This window comes from Arabidopsis lyrata, assembly GCF_000004255.2.
Source record: "Arabidopsis lyrata subsp. lyrata unplaced genomic scaffold ARALYscaffold_6, whole genome shotgun sequence".
Classification (NCBI taxonomy): Eukaryota; Viridiplantae; Streptophyta; class Magnoliopsida; order Brassicales; family Brassicaceae; genus Arabidopsis; species Arabidopsis lyrata.
In genome coordinates, this window is record NW_003302550.1 from 20,944,396 (window position 1) to 20,966,831 (window position 22,436).

General features: G+C 34.6%; 3 protein-coding genes and 1 long non-coding RNA gene across 4 annotated transcripts; 3 read left to right on the forward strand and 1 right to left on the reverse strand.

The window, feature by feature from the left end:
• The first annotated feature begins 475 nt into the window (after positions 1–475).
• On the forward strand, positions 476–1,013 carry LOC110227612. The gene is made up of 2 exons (XR_002331305.1): positions 476–656; positions 757–1,013. It is a non-coding gene; the product is annotated as an uncharacterized LOC110227612 (long non-coding RNA).
• A 156-nt stretch (positions 1,014–1,169) lies between these two features.
• Positions 1,170–4,141, reverse strand: LOC110227118 (stress-induced-phosphoprotein 1-like). The gene is made up of 9 exons (XM_021020420.1): positions 3,874–4,141; positions 3,272–3,341; positions 3,054–3,178; positions 2,841–2,950; positions 2,599–2,757; positions 2,443–2,495; positions 1,766–1,969; positions 1,514–1,669; positions 1,170–1,430 (listed from the first exon to the last, which is right to left on the reverse strand). The coding sequence occupies exons 1-9, from the start codon at positions 4,031–4,033 to the stop codon at positions 1,334–1,336; spliced, it is 1,134 nt and encodes a 377-aa protein (XP_020876079.1). The 5' UTR covers positions 4,034–4,141; the 3' UTR covers positions 1,170–1,333.
• Positions 4,142–8,340: 4,199 nt separating this feature from the next.
• LOC9310752 (high mobility group B protein 13) lies at positions 8,341–9,432 on the forward strand. Its single transcript, XM_002872520.2, has 4 exons — positions 8,341–8,353; positions 8,447–8,720; positions 8,815–8,920; positions 9,007–9,432. The coding sequence occupies exons 1-4, from the start codon at positions 8,341–8,343 to the stop codon at positions 9,076–9,078; spliced, it is 465 nt and encodes a 154-aa protein (XP_002872566.1). The 3' UTR covers positions 9,079–9,432.
• A 2,043-nt stretch (positions 9,433–11,475) lies between these two features.
• Positions 11,476–21,623, forward strand: LOC9310753 (protein SGT1 homolog A). Its single transcript, XM_002872521.2, has 15 exons — positions 11,476–11,903; positions 12,436–12,505; positions 12,599–12,723; positions 12,827–12,887; positions 12,968–13,064; positions 13,150–13,215; positions 13,295–13,433; positions 13,549–13,670; positions 13,800–13,901; positions 13,985–14,020; positions 20,360–20,443; positions 20,574–20,636; positions 20,724–20,923; positions 21,008–21,248; positions 21,356–21,623. Exons 1-14 carry the CDS (start codon positions 11,744–11,746, stop codon positions 21,237–21,239), a joined length of 1,557 nt encoding a protein of 518 aa, XP_002872567.2. The 5' UTR covers positions 11,476–11,743; the 3' UTR covers positions 21,240–21,248; positions 21,356–21,623.
• The last annotated feature ends 813 nt before the right edge of the window (positions 21,624–22,436 follow it).

The following is a 22,436-nucleotide window of genomic DNA, read 5'->3' on the forward strand; positions in this document are numbered from 1 at the left end:
ACCTCAATGGCTACACTGAGGGAAGTTGTGCGTGTATTTCCAGTGGTAATCCCAAACGATTCATCAACAAGGCTGGCAATTGGCAATGCTATCACAGAGATCAACCCTGTATCCGCATATATGACATGCAAAGGTACAAAACCTTGCATGCTTTGGATTTTCGTCCTACCTTTATCTCAGTTTCTTATTGGTTTCTGTAATTTGAATTGCAGTATGACAAAAATAAGGGTTTTGGATGCGAGTGGCCCTCCGGGTCTCCCAAATTTGCTGAGAGGAGCTTCAGAATCTGCAGTAACAACAGCAATATCAGCTCTCAGCTTTTCACCAGATGGAGAGGTAAAATTTATTTAAAGAAATTGTAGCTTATGCACTAAACTTTCAAGTGAACAAGTTCCTGAAGAATAGCCTTGAGATCCTTAAGAATAAAGTCTCTTTGAATTGTAGGGATTGGTTGCGTTTTCAGAAAACGGTTTGATGATCAGATGGTGGTCACTAGGATCAGTTTGGTGGGAAAAACTAAGCCGAAGCATCACACCTGTACAATGCACAAAACTGATATTTATCCATCAATGGGATGGGAGGGATTTTCATCAAACTCTTCTCGGACAAGTGTGATCTCAAGTATCACAAGCGACAAACAAGAACTTCCTGTTCAGGTACTTAATTGTTTATCATTTATCTCATTTTTAAAACTCAACAAAGCCCTTTATATGGCTTTATACCGATACTTAATCTTCTCGGTTTGACCCCGAACAGGAAACCTCAAAGAACATATAAGCCACGCAGAACGGCTAAAGCAGCTTGTTCACCATCTTGACCTCTCTTATGCCCTCGAATGGGCCAGTGAACGAACGCAAAGTAGTTCTTAACAAGATACAGTGTTGAGTTGGGCACTTGCCTATTGTAACAGCCAATGTAAGAATTCAGATAAGTGTTCCTCATTTTTCTAATAAATATATGTCGTAACCTTTTCTTTAATAAACGATTTCACTAAGGAGAATTTTCAACAAAAAGACGTATCCTAGTTTGTTTATTGAAATGATGAAGAGGTCTACTTGTTTGAGATCCAAATTATGTGGTCCCAAACAGCAAAGGTAAGCAAGAGATTGTGTTCTGCAGTCTGCACCTCTAGTTGGTTGATTTTGAAAAGACAACTGTAATACTAAACATGATTAAACTCGGTTTGACCCAGAACACGAAACCTCAAAGAACATAAATCTCAAAGAGTATTGATGACAAAACAATTGAGTACATATAAGAAATTACATATCTAATAGGAACTAAGACATTGAGCTCATTATTGAGTGAAGTTTAAGAGTTGGAATAAACGACTTCACACTAATTTGTTTCGTTCCAATGTAAAACTGCTTGATTTCTTCACCGATAACATAACATTATTTCCATCTTCGTTGACATACATAAAACCGAAGCTGGGAAAAAAATTTTTAGAATAAATTACTTGTATAAGTAAGAAATTAAAAAATTAATAAAATAAAAAAATTACTAAACATACTCTTTGAATTGACGAGTCTCCACATCTACGGGAATAAATATCTTCACATCCTTGTATTTTTTAAACTGGACCCTTAACATTTTCTCAAGCTCACTAATACCATCTATTTCTGTTCTATCCAATCCATCAAATCCAGTAAACATATATGGAGCTAAGCTGCAATCACAATTCCAAATCACAATAATCATAAAATTATATTTAAATAAATAATACAGTAAAATAGAAAATAAAACATATGAAAATAAAAAGTACCTTCCCGCCACCCTCCCCAGGAAAACCCTATAACTTTCACGTTTTTTTGGGTTCAATAATGCAGGGTCTTTAATATATTGCCCATTTAACTCTAATGCAGCTTTCATATCTTCGGAAGATTTGAAAGTTATATTCCAAGACCCGTGCTTCCCAATTGGCACCACATCAACGGGATATATATGACGTTCGGTAAAGAAACTACGTCTGGAAAAAAATAAAAATGATTCGAATATATATATAAACATGCGATTTGACATTTTTTTTGTTTATAGTTTAAAAGCTTCTCATCATTATCATCAACCTTTTCATCGGTAAACTCATTAGTAAGGTTTGAAAATAAAAATACTGTACCAACAAAATTTCCAACTAAACAAAAGAAATGATAAAACAAACAGAAAAACAAGTTTTTTTTTTTTATTTAAAAAATCAGCTTAGTAAAAAAGAAATAATGGAAAAAAAAAACTAATTTGACTATATTAAACTTTAAATTTGATAAGAGGTTATAAGTAATTACCTAAGATGAGTTTTATTATAAAACTATTTTTTCCTAGAGATAAATTTCTAAATATATCAAAAGTTATCTAATTATAAATTTTATCTCAAATACTTAATTATAATAATTATAATTTCAAAAAAATTATTTATTAATTAAAATGTGTAGTAAATGAGATACTTACACATCATTTAGAGAACACGTTCGGTTGAGTTCGCCTATAGCGACGTTAGTTGGCTGAAAATGAAGAGAACAAAAGTAAAATTAGAGTAATAAAATTGTATTAAATTAAAACTACAATACAATTATACAACAAATCAAAATAAAAAGTTTTACTTACAGAGTAAAAGGCCTCAATATAATCTTCGCTGGGAGGGAGAGTATAAATATTAGACTCTTTTGGAGGAGGTGTGGGATCAATCTGTTTAACAGAGTTGATAAGATCTGAAACGTTGAAAACTTCACACTTGGATTCCTCCTGTTCCAAACGTGTGTTCCTCTTTAGAGGAGAAAGAGAGAGTGAGTCAAAAAAAAAAAATCACAACAGAAAAAAAAGAAAGGAAAAACAAAACCAAATCTTACTTTCTTAGATCCATCTGCATTATCTTCACTATCAGATCCGCGATTTCTCTTTTTAGACTTATCCGCGGTTGCTAGTGGCGTTGTAGAGCTTGAAGGCAAACTCGGTGGCACTAGTTGAACAAGGATATAAAGACTATATCAAAAATCAAAGCCTAGGTGCAGACAAATATTGAGAATCGTTTAATACTTTTTTCCGTAACCTATGTAATATACCTGCAATGCGAAGATCGCATTCATCTATCATCTTCTTAAATTTTGGTTCATTCGGTGCAACAGAAGCGCCCTTTTCCAGGGCTGCTTTAGCAGTACGATATTCTTCTAGCTTCATACAAGCAGTGCTGCAAATACATAAAAGTATCAGAAAATACAATTATGATTCCAATCAAATCATCATTAAACTTAAATACAGAGAGAAGATGACAATAACATACCCCATTCTGAGGTAGGCTTTTGCCAATGTTGGTTCTAACTCGATGGCTCTGTTCGCATCTGCAACAGCTCCTGCTCATGGAAAACCACAAAAGATAAAACATCACATCATCAAAAAAAATTCAACCAAAGTACTGAGGAGGAATAAGCAAAACAGTAAGCAACTGGTTTAGCTAGATAAAGAAGCAACTCCAAAGTTCATAGATCAGTGAGTACTCAGAACAACAAAGCAAATAAAAAAGGAGGACAACAGAGAAGCAAATCCAGTAAACAATAAGGTCAACGAACACACAATCCATAAGCTACAAGAAAACAAGGTTGAGATCAATTCGTTTCCCAATGATAAGCAAATGATACACATACGAACATCAAATCAGTGCCAAATTCACATGAAACAAAGCAATTACAATTACTCAAATCAATTGCGTGGAAAGGAAAACCCATCAAATAAGTTTTCTTATCCGAATAAGGTAACAACACAACCTCCCAAAAGAAACCCTTTTTTTTTTGGGCAAAGACAAAAGAAACCCTAAAACTATAACCTCATATCGAAATCAAAATTGGCCTTTCACGATGAATTTAGAGAAAAAAGAGTGAGTTATACCAGTGAAGTTATCGGTTTTGATCTTGGCCTGAGCACGATCGGCGAAGAAGGCGGCGCAATTGGGATCCAACTCAATGGCTTTGGAGTATAAGTCAACAGCAACATCGAAGTCATCTTCTAAATAAGCTTTTTTAGCTTTCTCTGCTAATTCCTTCGCCATTGATTCTTATCAGAGCACAAGTCACAGAGAGAGAGAGATTATAGAGAACGAGACCGATTCTGTTCCTCTGAAGCTTTTTTTTTTTCCCTTTGTGTTAGAACGTTTTAATACCTCTTTTTTTCGTGATGTTGGGGGGAATACTCGGAGGAAAAAAAAAGTTGGGGGGAATACTCTTTCAACAAATATATTTGATTATGCTCATGTATTAAATTACTAGATCTGGACCCGCACGTCGTGCGGGGTAAATTTTATAAAATTGTAAATCTTAAAAATTTTAAACTAAAAATAGTAAAAAATTATATAAAATGTGAAAATATTATAGTTTTTATTGATATACAATAGTGTTACAAAAACAATTTTATTTTATGTGGTGTATTAATAGTTTGGTGTAAATGGAAAAAATTATGGTTAGTGAAGAGTTGTGTGTAAATGTTTTAAAACAATAGTGTGTTAACCATGAGAAAAAAACACATGATAATTTTTTAATTGTTGTAATAATAATTTTCTTAATTAATCTTTAAACTGATTATATTATTATATGGTCTGACAATTTTAATGTAGTGATACATATGTTACATATGTTATTTTTTATGTAGTGGGCAACATTTTATAGGCTGCTAATAAAGCCTTATTAGCCTAATATATATTTACTGATTTTTTAAAATTATTATATTTAATTAAATAAATCAAAACATGAGATGAAAGTTTGGATTGTTTAGGGCTTATGAATTGCATTCAAATCACAAAATATTTCGAGATTTTGACGGATCTAAAATCTCTAATTTATTCGAGGAATATTCTATATTTCAAAATACAAAATATCTAGTTTATATTATATTTGGGAAATATAATAATTGTTTCTTAAAACATTGGAATAATCAAATTTGCTTTTTATTTCTTCCATCTAAACTAATCAAAATTAATTAGTATAGTTCTATTATGGAAATTTTAAAAATAAAAACTAAACTATGCTTTGTTATTTTTCAATTATATTAAATTGGACTGTCGCTTCCGGAAATATCTAACATTACCTTGCCAAAATAAATAAGTTAATATATCTACAATTTCAAAAAAAGGACTTCCATTAATCAGAATTTATTTGTATATTTTCTTAAAGAAAGAAATTAAAATCGAAAATATATGATGATATTAAATTGATTTTTTTTTGTTTTACGGAATATTTCAAAATATATTATGAAATTAAATAAGTTTACATATATAAAATTTTGAAATTAATAGTTAGATTTTTTATGGAAACTACTTTAAAAGATTTCTATAAATCTTGGCTAGTTATTAATTTGTTTATTTTATGGGAACTATTTCAAACAATTTCCATAAATATTGGGTAGTTATTAATTTGTTGATTTAATTTTGGATTTTATTTTATATAAAAAAACAAATATCAAATGGATATTATCTATTTTTTTTTCAAATTTAAAAATACCAATGGCATTCTTTGTAATTAATCTACCAAAATAAGGTTACTTATGTTTGAGTGATTCCCAATTAATAGTATAGATTATGATAATATATTCAAATATTTAAATTAGTACATAAATTTAACTATGTTTTAAAGTTATATCTTAAATATTTTCTAGAGATGTTAAAACAATTTATGAATAAAAATGGTATAAAAGAAGAATTATTATAAAAAACACTTTTGAAACATTTTTTATGAATATAAAATTATTTTTAAGTGACAAAATACATAACAAAGAGTTATATATAGGATCTAACTGGTTGTATGTGATAGAGGAAAAGAAATCAGAATTAAAAAAATTCTTCCACGGTGTATTAATGTTTTACCAGTTAGGAAGAAAAGTGTAACAGTGTAAAAAAGAAAAAAATCCTCCAAATAGAAAAAATCAGCGCAAATAATTCTTCTACTATAAGGCAAGTTGAAAAATATCATCTTTTTTTCTTCTCAATTCTTCTATATATAGAGATGAGAAATTCTAGCGGGTCAAGATCCAAAAATTCTAGAGTTATAATGTACAATTAATTTTTTTTGTGTGGTAAAAAGAGTTAGAACGTTTGAATACCTTTCTTTTTTTTTTGTCGTGTCTGTTTTTATTAATATCACAAAAAATACATTGTTAAAATACATAAGCGGCGTAAACACTAGAAATCTCCGGAAACTTAGGAGGTGTATTGCATGATAAATTTAGAGTGATTTGAGTTTTATTGAGTTTTAAGATGATTTTGGTGAACTAGAAAATCATATATATGAAAGGAGGCTCTCTCTCTCCATCTTTCCGCCATGTCAGCATTTTAGGCTATTCTGGAGCTGACACATCAGCTTTCTATTCTTCCAATCAAAACATTTCATTAATATGATTCAACTTATATTTTTTACATATCATCATCTTTTAATTAGAATTGTCAAATGGAGAAAACAGAATAGCCCATGACGGATAGGCCATATGGATTTGAAAATCTATTTCACAAGTTAACAATATATTTATTATTTAATTATATATATTATTTAATTTTACATATTGATTTCTATTAATACTAACTTATTTGGTTATTTTTTTTTTTCAATGAAATTATTTTATTGGTTTTATATACTATAAAGTTTTTTTCGCTAATTTTTGTAATCTTAACTCAAAATATGAGTGGATAATAATATAGTGGATTAGCTAATGGTTTGAGTAAGTTTTTCTCTTAAATTTTTTGATCTATATATGACACTGAGGGTGAAGAGTACGTAAGGTCATCAAATTTTTGAGGTTCTATAATCCCAACATTACCATCTATAAAATTGGTTTAGGACAAAGATTGTTGAGTATGTTGAGTATGTTGATTGAAAATGTATTTTAATACTAAGAGTAGTTGTTCATTGTATGAGTAAATAAATGATGGGAGACTCACAAAATGCTCATTTTTCAATACCCCTTTTCAAAAATGCTCCTTTTGGCTGACTATTTTTAAAAATACCCCTTTTTATGTACAAAATGACTAAATTACCCTTCTTTTAATAAAAGATATCACAAATATATAAGGAAATATAACAAAATTAGGTCCACAAAATACAAAATATTTTTTGGCGGGAAAAGTGATCCCGCAATTTTTCCCGCCAAAACACTTGTAAAACCTTTAAAATACCTTATAAAATTTTCCAGCCAAAAAATTTTTTTGCGGGAAAAGTGATTCCGCAATTTTTTTGGCGTTAAATTTTTGGCGGGAAAAATTTACAAGGTATTTTAAAGGTTTTTTACAGGGTATTTATAAGGTTTTACAATGTATTTTAAAAGAGTTTTACAACGTACTTATAAGGTATTTATAAGATATTCTAAGATTTTACAAGCTATTTTATAAGGTTTTACAAGTTATAAGGTTTTACAAGTTTTTTTATAAGGTATTACAAGTTATAAATACCTTATAAGTACCTTATAAAACCTTTTAAAATACATTGTAAAACCTTACAAAACACTTGTAAATACTTTGTAAAACCTTTAAAATACCTTGTAAATTTTTCCCGCCAAAAAAATTGCGGAATCACTTTTCCCGCAAAAAAAAAATTTTGGCGGGAAAAATTTTTACGGGAAAATTTTACAAGGTATTTTAAAGGTTTTTACAAGTGTTTTGGCGGGAAAATTGCAGGATCACTTTTCCCGCCAAAAAATATTTTGTATTTTGTGGACCTAATTTTGTTTCAAATAAGGGTAAAATGGTCATTAAAAATTAAAAGAGGGCAAACTTAAAAATGGACTCTCAAAGGGGGCATTTTTCAAAAGGGGTATTGAAAAAGAGGCATTTTTAACAATTTCCCATAAATGATTATATAATTAAAAATTACATTTATCAAAACATAACATCAAATAAATCAAAATTTAAAAAACGGAAAAAAACCCGCGACGTAAAGCGGGTGATCAACTAGCAACAAGAATAATCAAAATAATTTGTTATTAACAAATTTTAAAACAAACCCACGCGTAGCGTGGGTATTCATCTAGTTTGTTATTAAAATTCTCTCAAATCTCACCTAAAACCATGATATTTGTATCTTTGTATTTTTAACTAATAAATTTTCTGAAATCTCACCTAAAGTCACTCAAATGACTTCAAATATTTCCAATAATACTCGATTTGATTATAACATTTTTAAAGTACTAATCCAATAACATTTGCTTTTAGAAAAGAAATTTAAAATTCATGCTTGAATAACTTAGGATTCGTCATTTTAATAAAAATCACTCCAACTCCTTTATTCAATACACTCCTTTATTTAAACAAAAGCTCGAAGAAAACGAACTTGCCAATCTTACTCTCACACGTGAACAAAGCCAACCACAAAGGACAACATGCGTCCATCTTGTAGTTAACGAAACCTCCTATTGCGTAGTCAAGATACCTCCTTTATTACATTAAAACCTTATATTTTGTGGTGTAAGCATAATTGGAACGAAGTGAAGAAGCCGAATCCTGAAGCTGATTTCAAGGAGACTTCGAATATTTTTGGTGCTAAGTGGAAAGGGATTAGTGTAGAAGAGAATAAGCCTTATGAGGAGAAGTATCAGGCGGATAAGGAAGCTTATCTTCAGGTTATTACAAAGGAGAAGCGAGAGAGGGAAGCCATGAAGCTTCTTGATGATCAGCAGAAGCAGAAAACTGCTATGGAATTGCTTGATCAGTATCTTCAGTTTGTTCAAGAAGCTGAACAAGACAACAAGAAAAAGGCCAAGTAAAAAACTGACTTCTTTCCACTATAATTTCACTCAAGAACTGATTTGGTTTGAATCATAAGTAAGATAACTGACTGCATTTTATTTTTGTAGGAAGATAAAGGATCCGTTGAAGCCTAAACATCCAATATTTGCTTACCTGATCTATGCTAACGAGGGGAGAGCTGCTTTAAAAGGAGAAAACAAAAGCGTTATTGAGGTAAGTAAAAGAATTCGAAGTTGTCTGTTCTCAATTTCATTTGAAACTCTTTAAGCTAAGTTTGTGTTGATGAATGATGAGTATAGGTCGCTAAGATAACCGGAGAAGAGTGGAAGAGTTTATCGGAAGAACAAAAGGCTCCTTATGATCAGGTCTAGTTCATCCCAGAAATAGCGAAAACAACTTTCCATTTTTCTCCATTAACGATCCGCTTCTCTCTCCCTCGCTGAGCAACAAAAGAAACAACTAACCAAAAATTTCAATCAGGTCCCCCCGAACTGAACTGAACCGAACCGGAATTAAAACCAATTTATCAAATTTCCTTTATATCGCAGGCCTTTTGGCCTAACATAGCTAACAACGTCGTCTTCTCTCCTTCTCTCAACAAAACTCGTCAATGGGCTCCTCGGTTACATTGAACCATTTATAATCTAATTTGTAGAATGGTTGATAAAACCAAGACCATAATAAAAAATCGGTTTTGTGCAAAAAAATATTCAAAAATCACATATGTTTGCAATTTTACTTTTTATCTTTAAAAATAGAGAATAATCCCATAAAATCAAAAATAATATTTAATATAATATTTTGATTTTATATTAAATATTATATTTGATTTTACATGATTATTTTATAATCTCTATACTATTAAAAGAGAAGTACAAATGAAAATGGATCGGGTTAAAATCAGAAAATTGACCCGAAATTCTGAAATCGGATCTTTGAAATTTTTTTGGAATATAAATTCGAATTAAAAATGAAAAATCGAAATAAAATCAAATATTTATGGAAATCAAATAAAATCTGATTGTACTTATGGTAACTAATAATAAAAGCATATTCCGAACAATATTATACATTAATTACGTATAATAAATTTGTACATATATTTTTGGGACTAATTCCATAACAATCAACGTTTTTGTCATTAATTTCGCTCATTTTAGCCAATTATCATTAATTGAAAGATATTTTATTTGATTCTAAAGATTTCTAGAAAATTTATCACAAATAACCCATCTGTTTTATAAATTAAATTGATATTTTTATTTTGATCGTATAAATTAAATAGATATTTTTATTTTGGTCGTGTAAATTAAATAGGGGGCTTTTGCAAAAATGCCCCTTTTTCAATGCCACTTTTCAAAAATGCCCCTTCTTTAAAACCTTATTAAAAATGCTCTTAAAAATATAAGATTTACCCAAATATGTATGTAACATTATTAAAACATACACAAACTACATTTCTATGTATCTAAAATCTTATAAATACTTTATAAATGCATTTTAAATACCTTTAAAAACCTTTAAAATATCTTGTAAAACCTTTGAAAAACCTTTAAAATCCTTTAAAATAACTTGTAAAACCTTTAAAAACACCTTATAAAGCCTTATAAATACTTGGATCGAGTCTTCAAGTAGTAGTTACAATGGATAAGTACCTTATAAACCTAATAAAACTTTATAAAAATTTCAGATTTAAAAAGGGGCATTTTTGAAAATGGACATCTAAAAGGGGCATTTTTGAAAAGGGGCACACCAAAAAGGGCATTTTTAACAATTTCCCTTAAATAGATATGAAATCCATGTAACTAATTTTAATTTAATTAGATTAAATCGAAATTATGATATTTTCATACCTATAGCTTACCAAAGAAGTTTAATTTTCAATTTATAAAGATTTTTTGAATATGATTTTAGAATTATTCAACAAGATGATAAGTATTTATTAAATTTTGTGAATCATGAAAAATAATAATTAATTTTTAATCATTATACTTCATCTTTCAATCTCTCATCTAACAAATAAGATACATATTCTATTATTACTATGTCCAAACTTCATTTTGTTGTATGACTAAATAATATTCCCATTAGAACTGTCAAAGCGAGTTGATTCGTCCCGTTAAGTCCGTTTTGCGATAGACAAAAAATATTTTGACTTGTGTTAGTCGGTCCGCACGACCCGCGGGTAGCATATATGAAATACAAACCCGTCCCGCGAATGTTTGCGGATTTGCGGAATTGTCCATGGATTTTGTTTAAATAATTTTAAAGTAACCAAAATTTAAAATACTACTAAAATAAATAAATAAAAAAAATACTATTAAAAGTTTGTTTAAATTACCACATGTTGAATAAATTATAATTTTATCAATATATACTAATATACGGGCTGATCCGCCAATCCGCGGATGAAAACCGATTAAACCTATGACCTACTGCGAATTAATCCATGTGGTCCGCTTATTTGCGGGTTTAATATATTTTCCCAAATCTGCCCCATAGTGAGATGATGTGGGCTCGACCCGCGGTTTTTGACCTATTTTGACTGCTCTAATTCCCATGAATCGTCTAATTTTAGAATTTTAAAACACAAAATTCTATTTTGTAAATCATAATTAATACGATGGGTATATTTATAAACAATTTTACATTTTCTCTAGAATTCGTTATTATGAATACTTATAAGTATACTACACGATTCGTTCTACTAAAAAACACACACAATATTAAATGCAACGTATGTAAACTAATATTCTCCCGCGGTGGACCGCGGGTCCGATCCTAGTTTTTAGAGGTAAAAAGTAAAGTTGCAAAATTTGTTAGAATGTTATTTTTTTGCTCGAAACTATAATTGCACTATTTTTCCTTTCTTTCCCCAAACCTAAAACGCAGCCTCCTCCTTTTTTTTTCTCTCTGAAATTTGCTATTTTTCTTCTTTCTTCCCTCAAATCTCTCTCTCTCTCTCTGACTTGTGCGTGTTCTCTCAAATCCTCTATAATCTCTCTCTCTCTGTGACTTGTGCTCTGATAAGAATCAATGGCGAAGGAATTAGCAGAGAAAGCTAAAAAAGCTTATTTAGAAGATGACTTCGATGTTGCTGTTGACTTATACTCCAAAGCCATTGAGTTGGATCCCAATTGCGCCGCCTTCTTCGCCGATCGTGCTCAGGCCAAGATCAAAACCGATAACTTCACTGGTATAACTCACTCTTTTTTCTCTAAATTCATCGTGAAAGGCCAATTTTGATTTCGATATGAGGTTATAGTTTTAGGGTTTCTTTTGTCTTTGCCCAAAAAAAAAAGGGTTTCTTTTGGGAGGTTGTGTTGTTACCTTATTCGGATAAGAAAACTTATTTGATGGGTTTTCCTTTCCACGCAATTGATTTGAGTAATTGTAATTGCTTTGTTTCATGTGAATTTGGCACTGATTTGATGTTCGTATGTGTATCATTTGCTTATCATTGGGAAACGAATTGATCTCAACCTTGTTTTCTTGTAGCTTATGGATTGTGTGTTCGTTGACCTTATTGTTTACTGGATTTGCTTCTCTGTTGTCCTCCTTTTTTATTTGCTTTGTTGTTCTGAGTACTCACTGATCTATGAACTTTGGAGTTGCTTCTTTATCTAGCTAAACCAGTTGCTTACTGTTTTGCTTATTCCTCCTCAGTACTTTGGTTGAATTTTTTTTGATGATGTGATGTTTTATCTTTTGTGGTTTTCCATGAGCAGGAGCTGTTGCAGATGCGAACAGAGCCATCGAGTTAGAACCAACATTGGCAAAAGCCTACCTCAGAATGGGGTATGTTATTGTCATCTTCTCTCTGTATTTAAGTTTAATGATGATTTGATTGGAATCATAATTGTATTTTCTGATACTTTTATGTATTTGCAGCACTGCTTGTATGAAGCTAGAAGAATATCGTACTGCTAAAGCAGCCCTGGAAAAGGGCGCTTCTGTTGCACCGAATGAACCAAAATTTAAGAAGATGATAGATGAATGCGATCTTCGCATTGCAGGTATATTACATAGGTTACGGAAAAAAGTATTAAACGATTCTCAATATTTGTCTGCACCTAGGCTTTGATTTTTGATATAGTCTTTATATCCTTGTTCAACTAGTGCCACCAGGTTTGCTTCCACCAGCTCCAACTCCTGCAGCACCTGCCGAGCCGATGTTCATGTAGTCTAGTTATCGAAAATAGAAATTCTTGTTTAATTTCCAGAGTCACTATATACTCATATAACTTGATGGCTCAACAGACACGAGTTCTACCAGAAACGAGAAGAAGCAGTGGTGGCAATTTACGCCAAAGGAATACCAAAGGAGAATGTATCTGTCAAGTTTGGTGAGCAGATTGTGAGTATCCTGCAATCAGAGAATCTATCTCTCTTTATAATCTAACATTCTGTATTTGATTTGCTTGGCTTTTTTTTTGGTGCAGCTGAGTGTTGTCATTGATGTTGCCGGAGAGAAAGCTTATCATCTCCAGGCGAGATTGTTTGGGAAGGTATATTTTATTTGACATATGAAATTACGGTGTTTTCATGCACACTTTTACTAAATCCGTCTTCATGTGTACTATTCAGATAATACCAGAGAAGTGTAGATATGAAGTATTGACAACCAGAGTTGAGATCCGTCTTCCAAAAGCTGAGAGAATCCTGTGGCCAGCCCTTGAATATGGCAAAGGGCAAGTTGTTTTGCCCAAACCCAATGTCTCATCAGGTTCGTCTCAGAATATACCAGCTTAGCGTTTCTTTATTTATTCTTAACCACAATCATAAAACCTTAAACCAACTGAACTCAAACTCTTCTCATTTAATTTTATGTGCATATGCAGCGTTCTCACAGAGACCAGTGTACCCATCTTCTAATCCTAAATCTGCTGGATCTAAAAATGTAAGACTTTTTACAATGGAGCCGCACAATCCTATATCTGATGAATCTGCTGGATCTAAAAATGTAAGTTTTTTTTTTTTAAATTATTTTATGACATTATGGAAAAGATTTACAGTTTATGATCTTGTTTTGATTTTTTTCCTTCCTCAAAACTCTCACTCTGTAATCCTAAATCTGACGGTATCTACACAGGATAAGTCCATAAAGAGAAACCACGTATCTGATAGTGAAGATCATGCCGATGGATCAAAGAAACTAAGGAAGTGCAAAACTATGAAGCAAAAGTCTATGAATGTAAGCTTTCTTTTTATCTATTCTTTGTTATGCTACTTTTTTTTTATTTTTTTTATTTTACAATAACTGTTTTTTTTTTGTAGAAAATTGATGAAGATGAAAAAATTGATCAAAAAAATGTAAGTATCTACAGTTTATTCTTCTACTTAATAATTTAATCAAATAAGCACCCTATAGAATTAGTAATTATGTTCTAAATTCAAAATTCAAGATATAAAATGACATGTACAACTATTATTGAACCTAATTGATCTCTTAATCCTCTGTTAGGACTGAAATTATAAGAATTGAATGGCATAAAAAATAATTTAATTTTAAAGTAAAAAATGTTTTCTATCCAAATCACATTGGAATTGGTTCTTCACGTTTTTTTTTGTATAGTTAAATTCATTCAAATGGCATAATTATCAAAGCCAACATAATAGTACAGTAGAACCTTTATAATTTTTTTTTTTTTGGTGATTGATAGAATGTCTCCTACCTTTTATTGAAATAATTCTTTTTTAAAAAAAATTACAAACGAACATTCCTGGGCATTTCATACCCATTTACATCCTCAAGCAACACCGGATTCACAATATCCGGACATACATTAAACGAATGAAACCAAGTGGAAAAGAAAACGCATAGTTCGCTAACCCATCTGCAAGACGGCTAGCTTCCCTATACACATGTGAGATACGGACTATCCAGTCCCTCGAGATGAAGCCATAGCACAATCGTACTAGGAATGACAGCGGATGAGACTCACTTATCCCTGTCGTAAGAAACCCAACCACCAACTCCGAATCCACCTCTACCTCCAACCGAGTTATCTTGCGCTCCCAAGCACTGTATAACCCATAGTATACTCCCCATAACTCGGCTAGAGGTGCTGAGCACACGCCAATATTTAGAGCAAAACCTCCGCACCACTCTCCTTCCCTGTTCCGAATTACCCCACCAGCTATAGCCAATCCCGGGTTACCCCGTGAAGCTCCATCCGTGTTCAATTTAAACCAGCCATCCCCGGGCTTCTTCCATGATACCATTCTCGCCACCTTTACCACACCACTGTCCTTGCCGCCTAGTTTGACATGAGCTTGGATTATCTCCTTTGCTTTATCCTTCACAAACTGAATCCGATCTCTACACTTACCACCCCCATCCAAAACATTATCACATCTCCACTTCCAACCCCACCATACCGTCGTCACAAAAGTCGTGGACCATGGGCAGCCTCCGGATTCCTTGCTATCACCTAGATTCTCATAAAACCACTCAAGAATTGATTGTATGTAAAATTTCTCCCGCTTCCGTCTAGGTATGATTCTGGTCCAGATTCCATGCATCGCGGGGCAGTCGCGAAGCACATGAATAATCGATTCCTCCCCTCCTTTACCAACTGAACAAATCCCTGAATCGCTAAGATGTCGCCGCCTCCGCTCCATGTTAGTCATAATCACTTGATGAGCTCCCAACCAAATGAACATTCTTACCCTGTCGGGAGCTATGACTTTCCAGATTCTGTCAAAAACTCTCCCAGATTCTGTCCCAGCACATTCTCCTTGATTAGAAAACCATACGCGGACTTGACGGTGAACTGACCATCCGCGGTCTCTCCCCAGGATAGTCTGTCATTTGCACCAGTAACATTATCCACTACCACTGCCGCCAATCTGAGTCTCACATCGGCTGTGACATACGGGACAATTTGATTTAAAGTCCACCCGCTACCTTCTCTCCAAAAGTCACTGATCTTGAGCTCCTCAAACCCCGCAGGCAATGGACTCGTAACACTGTCCATCAATGGAGTTTTTGAGAGCCATTTATCAGCCCAGAATCGAATCCTTTTCCCATCCCCCAGAATCCAACTCAACCCCGGGATCACGACCTCTTTTACTCCCATCCCTACACTCCGCCATGTGGAGGACCACATACCTTTTGCAATTGTCCAAGACAAGTTATGAACTCCTTTGACTTTGTATTTACTGGTCAGTACCCGAGCCCAAAGACCCGACTTATCGTTCAACAAACGCCAGCCCACCTTCGCCAGTAATGCTTTATTCATAACCTTCGCTGTCCGAATTCCTAAACCTCCTTCCTGCTTCGGGCGACAACCCTTCTTCCAAGCAAGTAGGTGCTGTTTCTTTTTCTCCATAGTGCTTCCCCTCAGAAAGGATCTCGAAATTCTGTCAAGTCCATCAAGTGTAGATTTTGGTAATGCAATGATGCTCATCGGAGGAGAGCACAGCTTTAGTCAATGTAAGTCGCCCTGCCAAACTCAATACTCGGCTCTTCCAGCCCGAAAGACGAGAGGATACTCTTTCCAAAATCTCTCCAAACGTGTCTTTGTTTATCCTCTTTTGTAGAACAGGCATACCCAAATACTTCCTTAAGTCACATGTTGATTTGATTCCACTCTCCTCACTAATCAATTTCTCGAGATCCCTACTAACATTCTCAGAAAAATAGATTTTTGATTTTTCCAAACTGACTTTTTGACCCGATGCTGAGCAAAACCTCTCCAACACTCTTCGAATTACACGGATTTGAGCCACCGATGCTTCTGCGAACAAGATTAGATCGTCAGCGAAGCAAATATGTGAGAGTTTAGGACCTCCTTGCGAAAGACTGATTGGTTTCCACTCTTTATTACCGACAGCTCTATCAATTAGGTGACACAGCCTCTCCAAACAAAGCACAAAGAGATACGACGATAGCGGGTTTCTTTGACGTATTCCTCGTGAAAGTTGAAAAGGATATGCTTTCTCTCCATTTTTACAATAAATTCATCGACGGGCCGGTGACACAAGTCATGATCCACTTAGTCCAAATCTTTGGTAGCCCAGCTGATTTAAGAGAATCCTCAAGAAAACCCCATCTAATACGAGCGTATGCTTTTTCCAGGTCTAGTTTCAATAGCATCCAACATTTCCTACCCTTCTTCCTTCTCATGCTATGAACCGCTTCCTGAACAACCACAATATTATCAACACTCAATCTTCCTGGTATGAAGCTAGCCTGTGCCGGACCGATTAGTTTTGGCATAACTTTTTTCAAACGATTGACCATGGTTTTGGTAATCGTTTTGAATAAGACGTTGCACAAACTAATGGGCCTGAACTGCGATATTTTCTCCGGTTTCCCAAACTTAGGTATCGGGACTACGAGGGCATCTTTTATCTTAGGTGGAAGCTGTCTTGTTTCAAAAAAATCCAGAACAAATTTATTCACAGATTCTCCGACCACATCCCAACAGTCTTGGTAAAAGACGGGTTGAAATCCATCCGGACCCGGTGCTTTGAATCGTCCCATGCCTTTTATCGAACCTTCGACCTCCGCACACAAGACAGGTTTGTTTAGATTCGTTAGCTCGGCGTGTGTTAAGGCTGCAAAGCCTTAAGGTGGAAGCTTGTCAACTACGGCCTCGACATCTTCCATGGAGTATAATCTCTTATAATAGCTCACTGCTAAATTTTCTAGCTCTTTTGGCTCAGAAATCCACCCTCCTTCATCATTTTTCAACATCTCCACTCTGTTTCTTCTTCTTCTAATTATAGTGGACGTGTGAAAATATGAGGTATTTCGATCACCCAAAGCAATCCACTTTTCACGTGATTTTTGAAACAAGATTATTTCTTCCTGCTCAAGAATCACCTCATATTCTTTCATCAATTGGTCCTTCTGCAACAGATCATCCGATGGATTCTGTTCTAGCTTATCTTGCACGTATTTAAGCTCACTCATAGCTTTCTCCTTCCTCCGCTGTACATCCCCAAATATCTCCTTATTCCACAATTGGAGAGTTTCCCGCAACCCTTCCAAAGCCTGTGGAGTAGATAGATTTGCATTCCAAGAGTTGACAAGTAGCTCTTTAAACCCAGGATGAGAAAGCCACGCAGCTTCAAATCGAAAAGGCCTTCGAGTTGGATCCCGCGAAATATCCGGACATAACTGGATGTAAAGTGGCGAGTGATCAGAAGATAAGAAAGGCAGATGAGATACCAAAGCATCTTGCCACTTCAATCTCGTGCGCGCGCAACAGAAGACACGGTCCAGCCTTTTGGCAACATAATTGCTTTCAACATATACCCCTCTTCCAAGTGTATCTGTTGCCTTTAAAACCCATATCAATGAGATAGAGTTCATTAATCCAATCGCCAAATGCAATTGAATCCGAAGATAGACGACCATTCCCTCCAGTCCTCTCATCCAATCGAACAATGGTGTTCAAATCCCCACCCACAACTAGCGGCTCATCCAAACCTTGAATCACATCTTTTAATTGTCTCCATAACCCACTTCTTCTACTCTCCGATGGTGCCGCATAGACGACAATCAAGTGCAACACTTCCACTCCGTCCACCAATTTCGCATGAATGAATTGGTTAGTTGATGACACTATCTTTACATCTCCGATACCCGATCTCCACAAAAGCCATAACAAACAATTCATCTTCATCTTAATTAATGTCTGCAGATACCAAACTTGAATCACCGGGGTGACCTGTTATGCGACATTCCCGTCTACCACTCCTTCTGGCAGACCGAGAAGCATAGTCGTTTCCCTAACCTCCTGGTTCTCTCCCAATTCCACTTCCACTCGGGCATCAACTGCTTCGACGGCCTGAGTAGATATCGCCATAGCTGTTGAATGCGTCTCCTTTCTTCCATTTATAAACACCCCACCTGGACTACCATCATTGTCTTTCTCCAACCTCAGTCTTTTCCCCGAAACCGAAAGCTCAAGATCCTCTCTATTTTGGTCCAACTTGTTTCGGCCCAGTTTGTGCAGCAGCCTTAAAAACTCCAGCCCGCTTTCTAGAGAAAACACTTTGCTCAGCCTCCTGGTGTTTCTCTGAAATTACGCTCGTGGATGTCTCCGTGACTTGCGCAACACTCTTTCCTTTTCCTTGGGGATCCTGGATATTTTCATTTTCCTTGTTTGGCGCCATTGAATCAGCCACATTCCTTCTTTCAAGCGATACACCATTATCCTCTAGCCTTCCATCATCAAGTGGTTGTTCCGCCGTCGGGCTAGCGTTTTCAGTCGATATAATAGCCGCTACCACTCTGGTCTGGGACACTTGAGGGCATGTATGTACCAAATGGCCATACAATCCACACTTAGAGCAAATAGCACTTAATCCCTCGTAGGATACATAGTAACGTTCACCATTCACCATTACTGTGCCCTTTAGGGATTTCTTCAAATTGACCTCAACACAAATTCGAGCAAACCTAGCTCTCTCAAAATTTAGCGTAGTGAGATCGACCTTAATCAGCTCACCCAAACCCTTGACAATTCTCATAAGAATTGATTTGTGGTAGAAATTCACTGGGAGATTCGATAGCCTAACCCACACCGGTGTTGTTACTATTTCATCTCGCAAGGGGTCAAAGTCAGGTGACCATGCCTTCGTCAAGAGGTAGGATCCAAACACCCTCCACGGTCCACCTGTTAAAGCCCCCAAATACTCTTCCTCTTTCTCAAACCGGATCATGAAAAACTGACGAGGGAGATCCATCACCCCCATCGGTTTCCACATCTCTCTCAATTTTCGATTCAACATAGAGACCGCAACGTTCCGCCCTAACACCTTGACAATCATACACCTCTTCCATAGACTATTCATTGCCTCCAAAACTTCCCTCCATATCTTTATCACCGGTTCCCCGTCTTCACCATTTGGAAACTCCAAACACAACCTTTCCTTAACAAACTCATCATCCAAAACTTCCTCCGCCGTTGGTATCCCACCCGAGTTACTCCCGGTCACCTTCCTAACCCACGACATAGGTGCATCTGGAGGATTTCCCGGAGGCCGATCCCTCTCACCTACGTCCATCATGGTGGCGTCTTGTTCACCTGTAGTCGAAGCCCTAGAATCGCACCTTTATAAATTAATACTCGATAAAATAATAAACACGATAATTTAATAAATTTGGCCGGTCCCGAGTTGGGGCAGTGTAAAAATTAACCAAATTCGATAAAATAATAAGATAATAAGTTTTTTGAAATCTCTATGTAAAAACACAGTCCCAATAATATCTTAAATTAATAATCATGTAAAGTTGCATATATATATATATATATATATATATATATATATATATATAAATCAATATCACTATAAATTAATAAAATATCATGGTCCTAACATTATTAATTTATAGAGGTTTTACTGTATTAAATAATACTATTATTTAATAATATTTAAAATTCATTCAATCGAATAACACTTGATTTTAATAGAATTAATAAAATACAAAATTGAATAACACAAGATTTTGAATTCTTTCATATGCTATTAAATTCTCAAACTCAATAAACAAAAGTTTTGAAAATGTTCAGTGCAGAGAAAACTTTGCTATAAAACGTTAGTGCAATTTAATATGCCTTATCTGTTCCCAAAGTAAGAGTTTCAGTTGTTTGTCATGGTTGTTTTAATCATTTACTTTTATTCCAATGGCAGGAAATCATTGAATTGTCGAGATCTATCAAAGAACTGACTGAAGCTGTAAAAAGCCTTCCGGAAATTCTGTTAACTATATTAAAGGTATATGTTTCTTCTTTTTTACTTTAAATATATATATTGTATTAGTGTTTACTAGGTGTTTGTTTGTATGTAGCTGTTATATTTGTTTTGTAGGTTTTGACAATTTTGATACACTACGCTTTGTCAACAGGACAGAGAAACAACCCCAGAGGAAAACGAGGAGGAAGAGATGATGCATCGGGGCTGTTCTTTGGTATTTTTTTAAATATATATTGTATAAGTTTTTACATTAGATTTTATTCCTGTTTTAATTCTGCAAGAAATTGTGTTTTTAATACAGCATATTCCGAAGAATGACTGTGTTGATTGTCAAAAAGTGGGGGTTTATCACAATAAGCAAACCATTTTGGTTATGGGGTTTGAAAGTTTGCGTCTTCCTCAGGATCAAGTGAAGAAAATGTTTCGTGATTTATTCGGTTCATGTGGAGAGATCACAACGCTTACTGTTCCCATAAATTACAAAACCGGTTTTCCCATGGGGTTTGGTCACTTGTTCCTCTCCAACTTTGTGACAACTTGATCAAGTTCAATGTAAACTTATGCTTCTTTTTTTTTGGCTTACAGATTCGCTTTCATTAATCTGAAAGATGGCCAGGGCGTTGAGAAGGCGTTGAAATTGCATTATTCTGAATTGGAAGGAATACCGCTTGTGGTCACGTTGGCTCAAGAGAGACACTTAGGTAAAATCTATCACGGGTGTGAGCGTTGTATGAGTGAAACTTCTGCTCGAATGGATCTACCTGATGAACCTGAGGTGCACCCAGTTGCTAGGTTTCCGAGATTAAGCTTTTGTTAAAGGAATAAGGTAAGTAGTAAAAAAAAAAAGAGTGGTTATTGATTCTTAGGGGATAAAGTAACTTGCTCTTGTTTCATTCATCAATTCATGAATATTTTTTCTTTTGATTATTGCAGTTGGTCATGTCTATTACTGCTGCCTCTTCCTTTGCTCGGTCCATAGCTACCAAGTACCAACCGCTAATATTGGTCGTTTTACCGTTGCTGCTCTCGTCCAGCTACATCGAAACTATATTTATTGTCTACTTTATATTTTTATTTGATGTATTCGACTGCGTTTAAATCTTATTATGTTTTGTTGTTATGTAAAACGACCTGTTCTTTGTGGAAATTTTTTATTGTGGTCTTGAAACAGTAGATTTAATCCAGAGATTTTTAACTGAAACGAAAATTTCGAACCAAAATCAATCAATGTTTGGGTTTTTCTATTTGTTTTCGATGTGAAAACTGTCGAATTTATATCCTTAAGTATTTGCAATTTGTTATAAACCACATGTTGGATGGACTCCATAACCGTGGACCTTATGCATATTCTAGAAGGCCCATGTCCATGTCCTAGAAGGCCCATGCCCATGTTCTTGAAGATTCTCCTTATGACGGCCTATATTGTACTTAGTGGGCTTTTGGGCTTTAGGGTTTACTAGCCCAATGGGGATTTGTCTCCCCTCATCATGTATATATATGTATCGAAATCTCATTCATTAATCAATAGAACAACACAGTTTACAACACGTTATCAGCACGACTTGCTCTTAACGAAAACCCTAAAACCCTAACCCTAAAAATCGCGGCACTGTTCATCGCCGACACTGTTCATCTCGGTACTGTTCATCGCCGTACTGTTCATCGCTGTACTGTTCATCGCCGCACTGTTCATCGCGGGTACTGTTCATCGCGGCACTGTTCATCGTGGTACTGTTCATCGTGGTACTGTTTGCGGTTCGTTGCAGCAGCGTGAGTTACCGAGGTCTTTAGCTCCCGGTTCTATTCCATACAACCCCATAAGGTGAAAGGTAACATCAAAACCCTAAAGCTAAAGAACCAACAATTGAACTTGAAAGTTAAGCAAAGAGAAACCCTAAAACGAATGATGATTGATTAAGTGATTGCTTTGCTTGTATGATTTGATTGCTTGCTTGATCCGATTGCTTGTTTGCTCGATTGTTTGACTCGTTTAGGTTGCTAGAAAAAGTTGATT

Coding starts and splice junctions, on each gene's coding strand:
- LOC110227118 (XM_021020420.1), bottom strand. CDS start 4,033: ATGGCGAAGGAATTAGCAGAGAAAGCTAAAAAAGCTTATTTAGAAGAT. Junction 3,342..3,873: donor CAAAACCGATAACTTCACTG/GTATAACTCACT, acceptor TTCCATGAGCAG/GAGCTGTTGCAGATGCGAAC. Junction 1,970..2,442: donor ACGTGTTCTCTAAATGATGT/GTAAGTATCTCA, acceptor ATTTTTTTCCAG/ACGTAGTTTCTTTACCGAAC.
- LOC9310752 (XM_002872520.2), top strand. Junction 8,721..8,814: donor GACAACAAGAAAAAGGCCAA/GTAAAAAACTGA, acceptor TTATTTTTGTAG/GAAGATAAAGGATCCGTTGA. Junction 8,921..9,006: donor AAAACAAAAGCGTTATTGAG/GTAAGTAAAAGA, acceptor TGATGAGTATAG/GTCGCTAAGATAACCGGAGA.
- LOC9310753 (XM_002872521.2), top strand. CDS start 11,744: ATGGCGAAGGAATTAGCAGAGAAAGCTAAAAAAGCTTATTTAGAAGAT. Junction 13,671..13,799: donor AATCTGCTGGATCTAAAAAT/GTAAGTTTTTTT, acceptor GTATCTACACAG/GATAAGTCCATAAAGAGAAA. Junction 20,444..20,573: donor TTCTGTTAACTATATTAAAG/GTATATGTTTCT, acceptor CTTTGTCAACAG/GACAGAGAAACAACCCCAGA.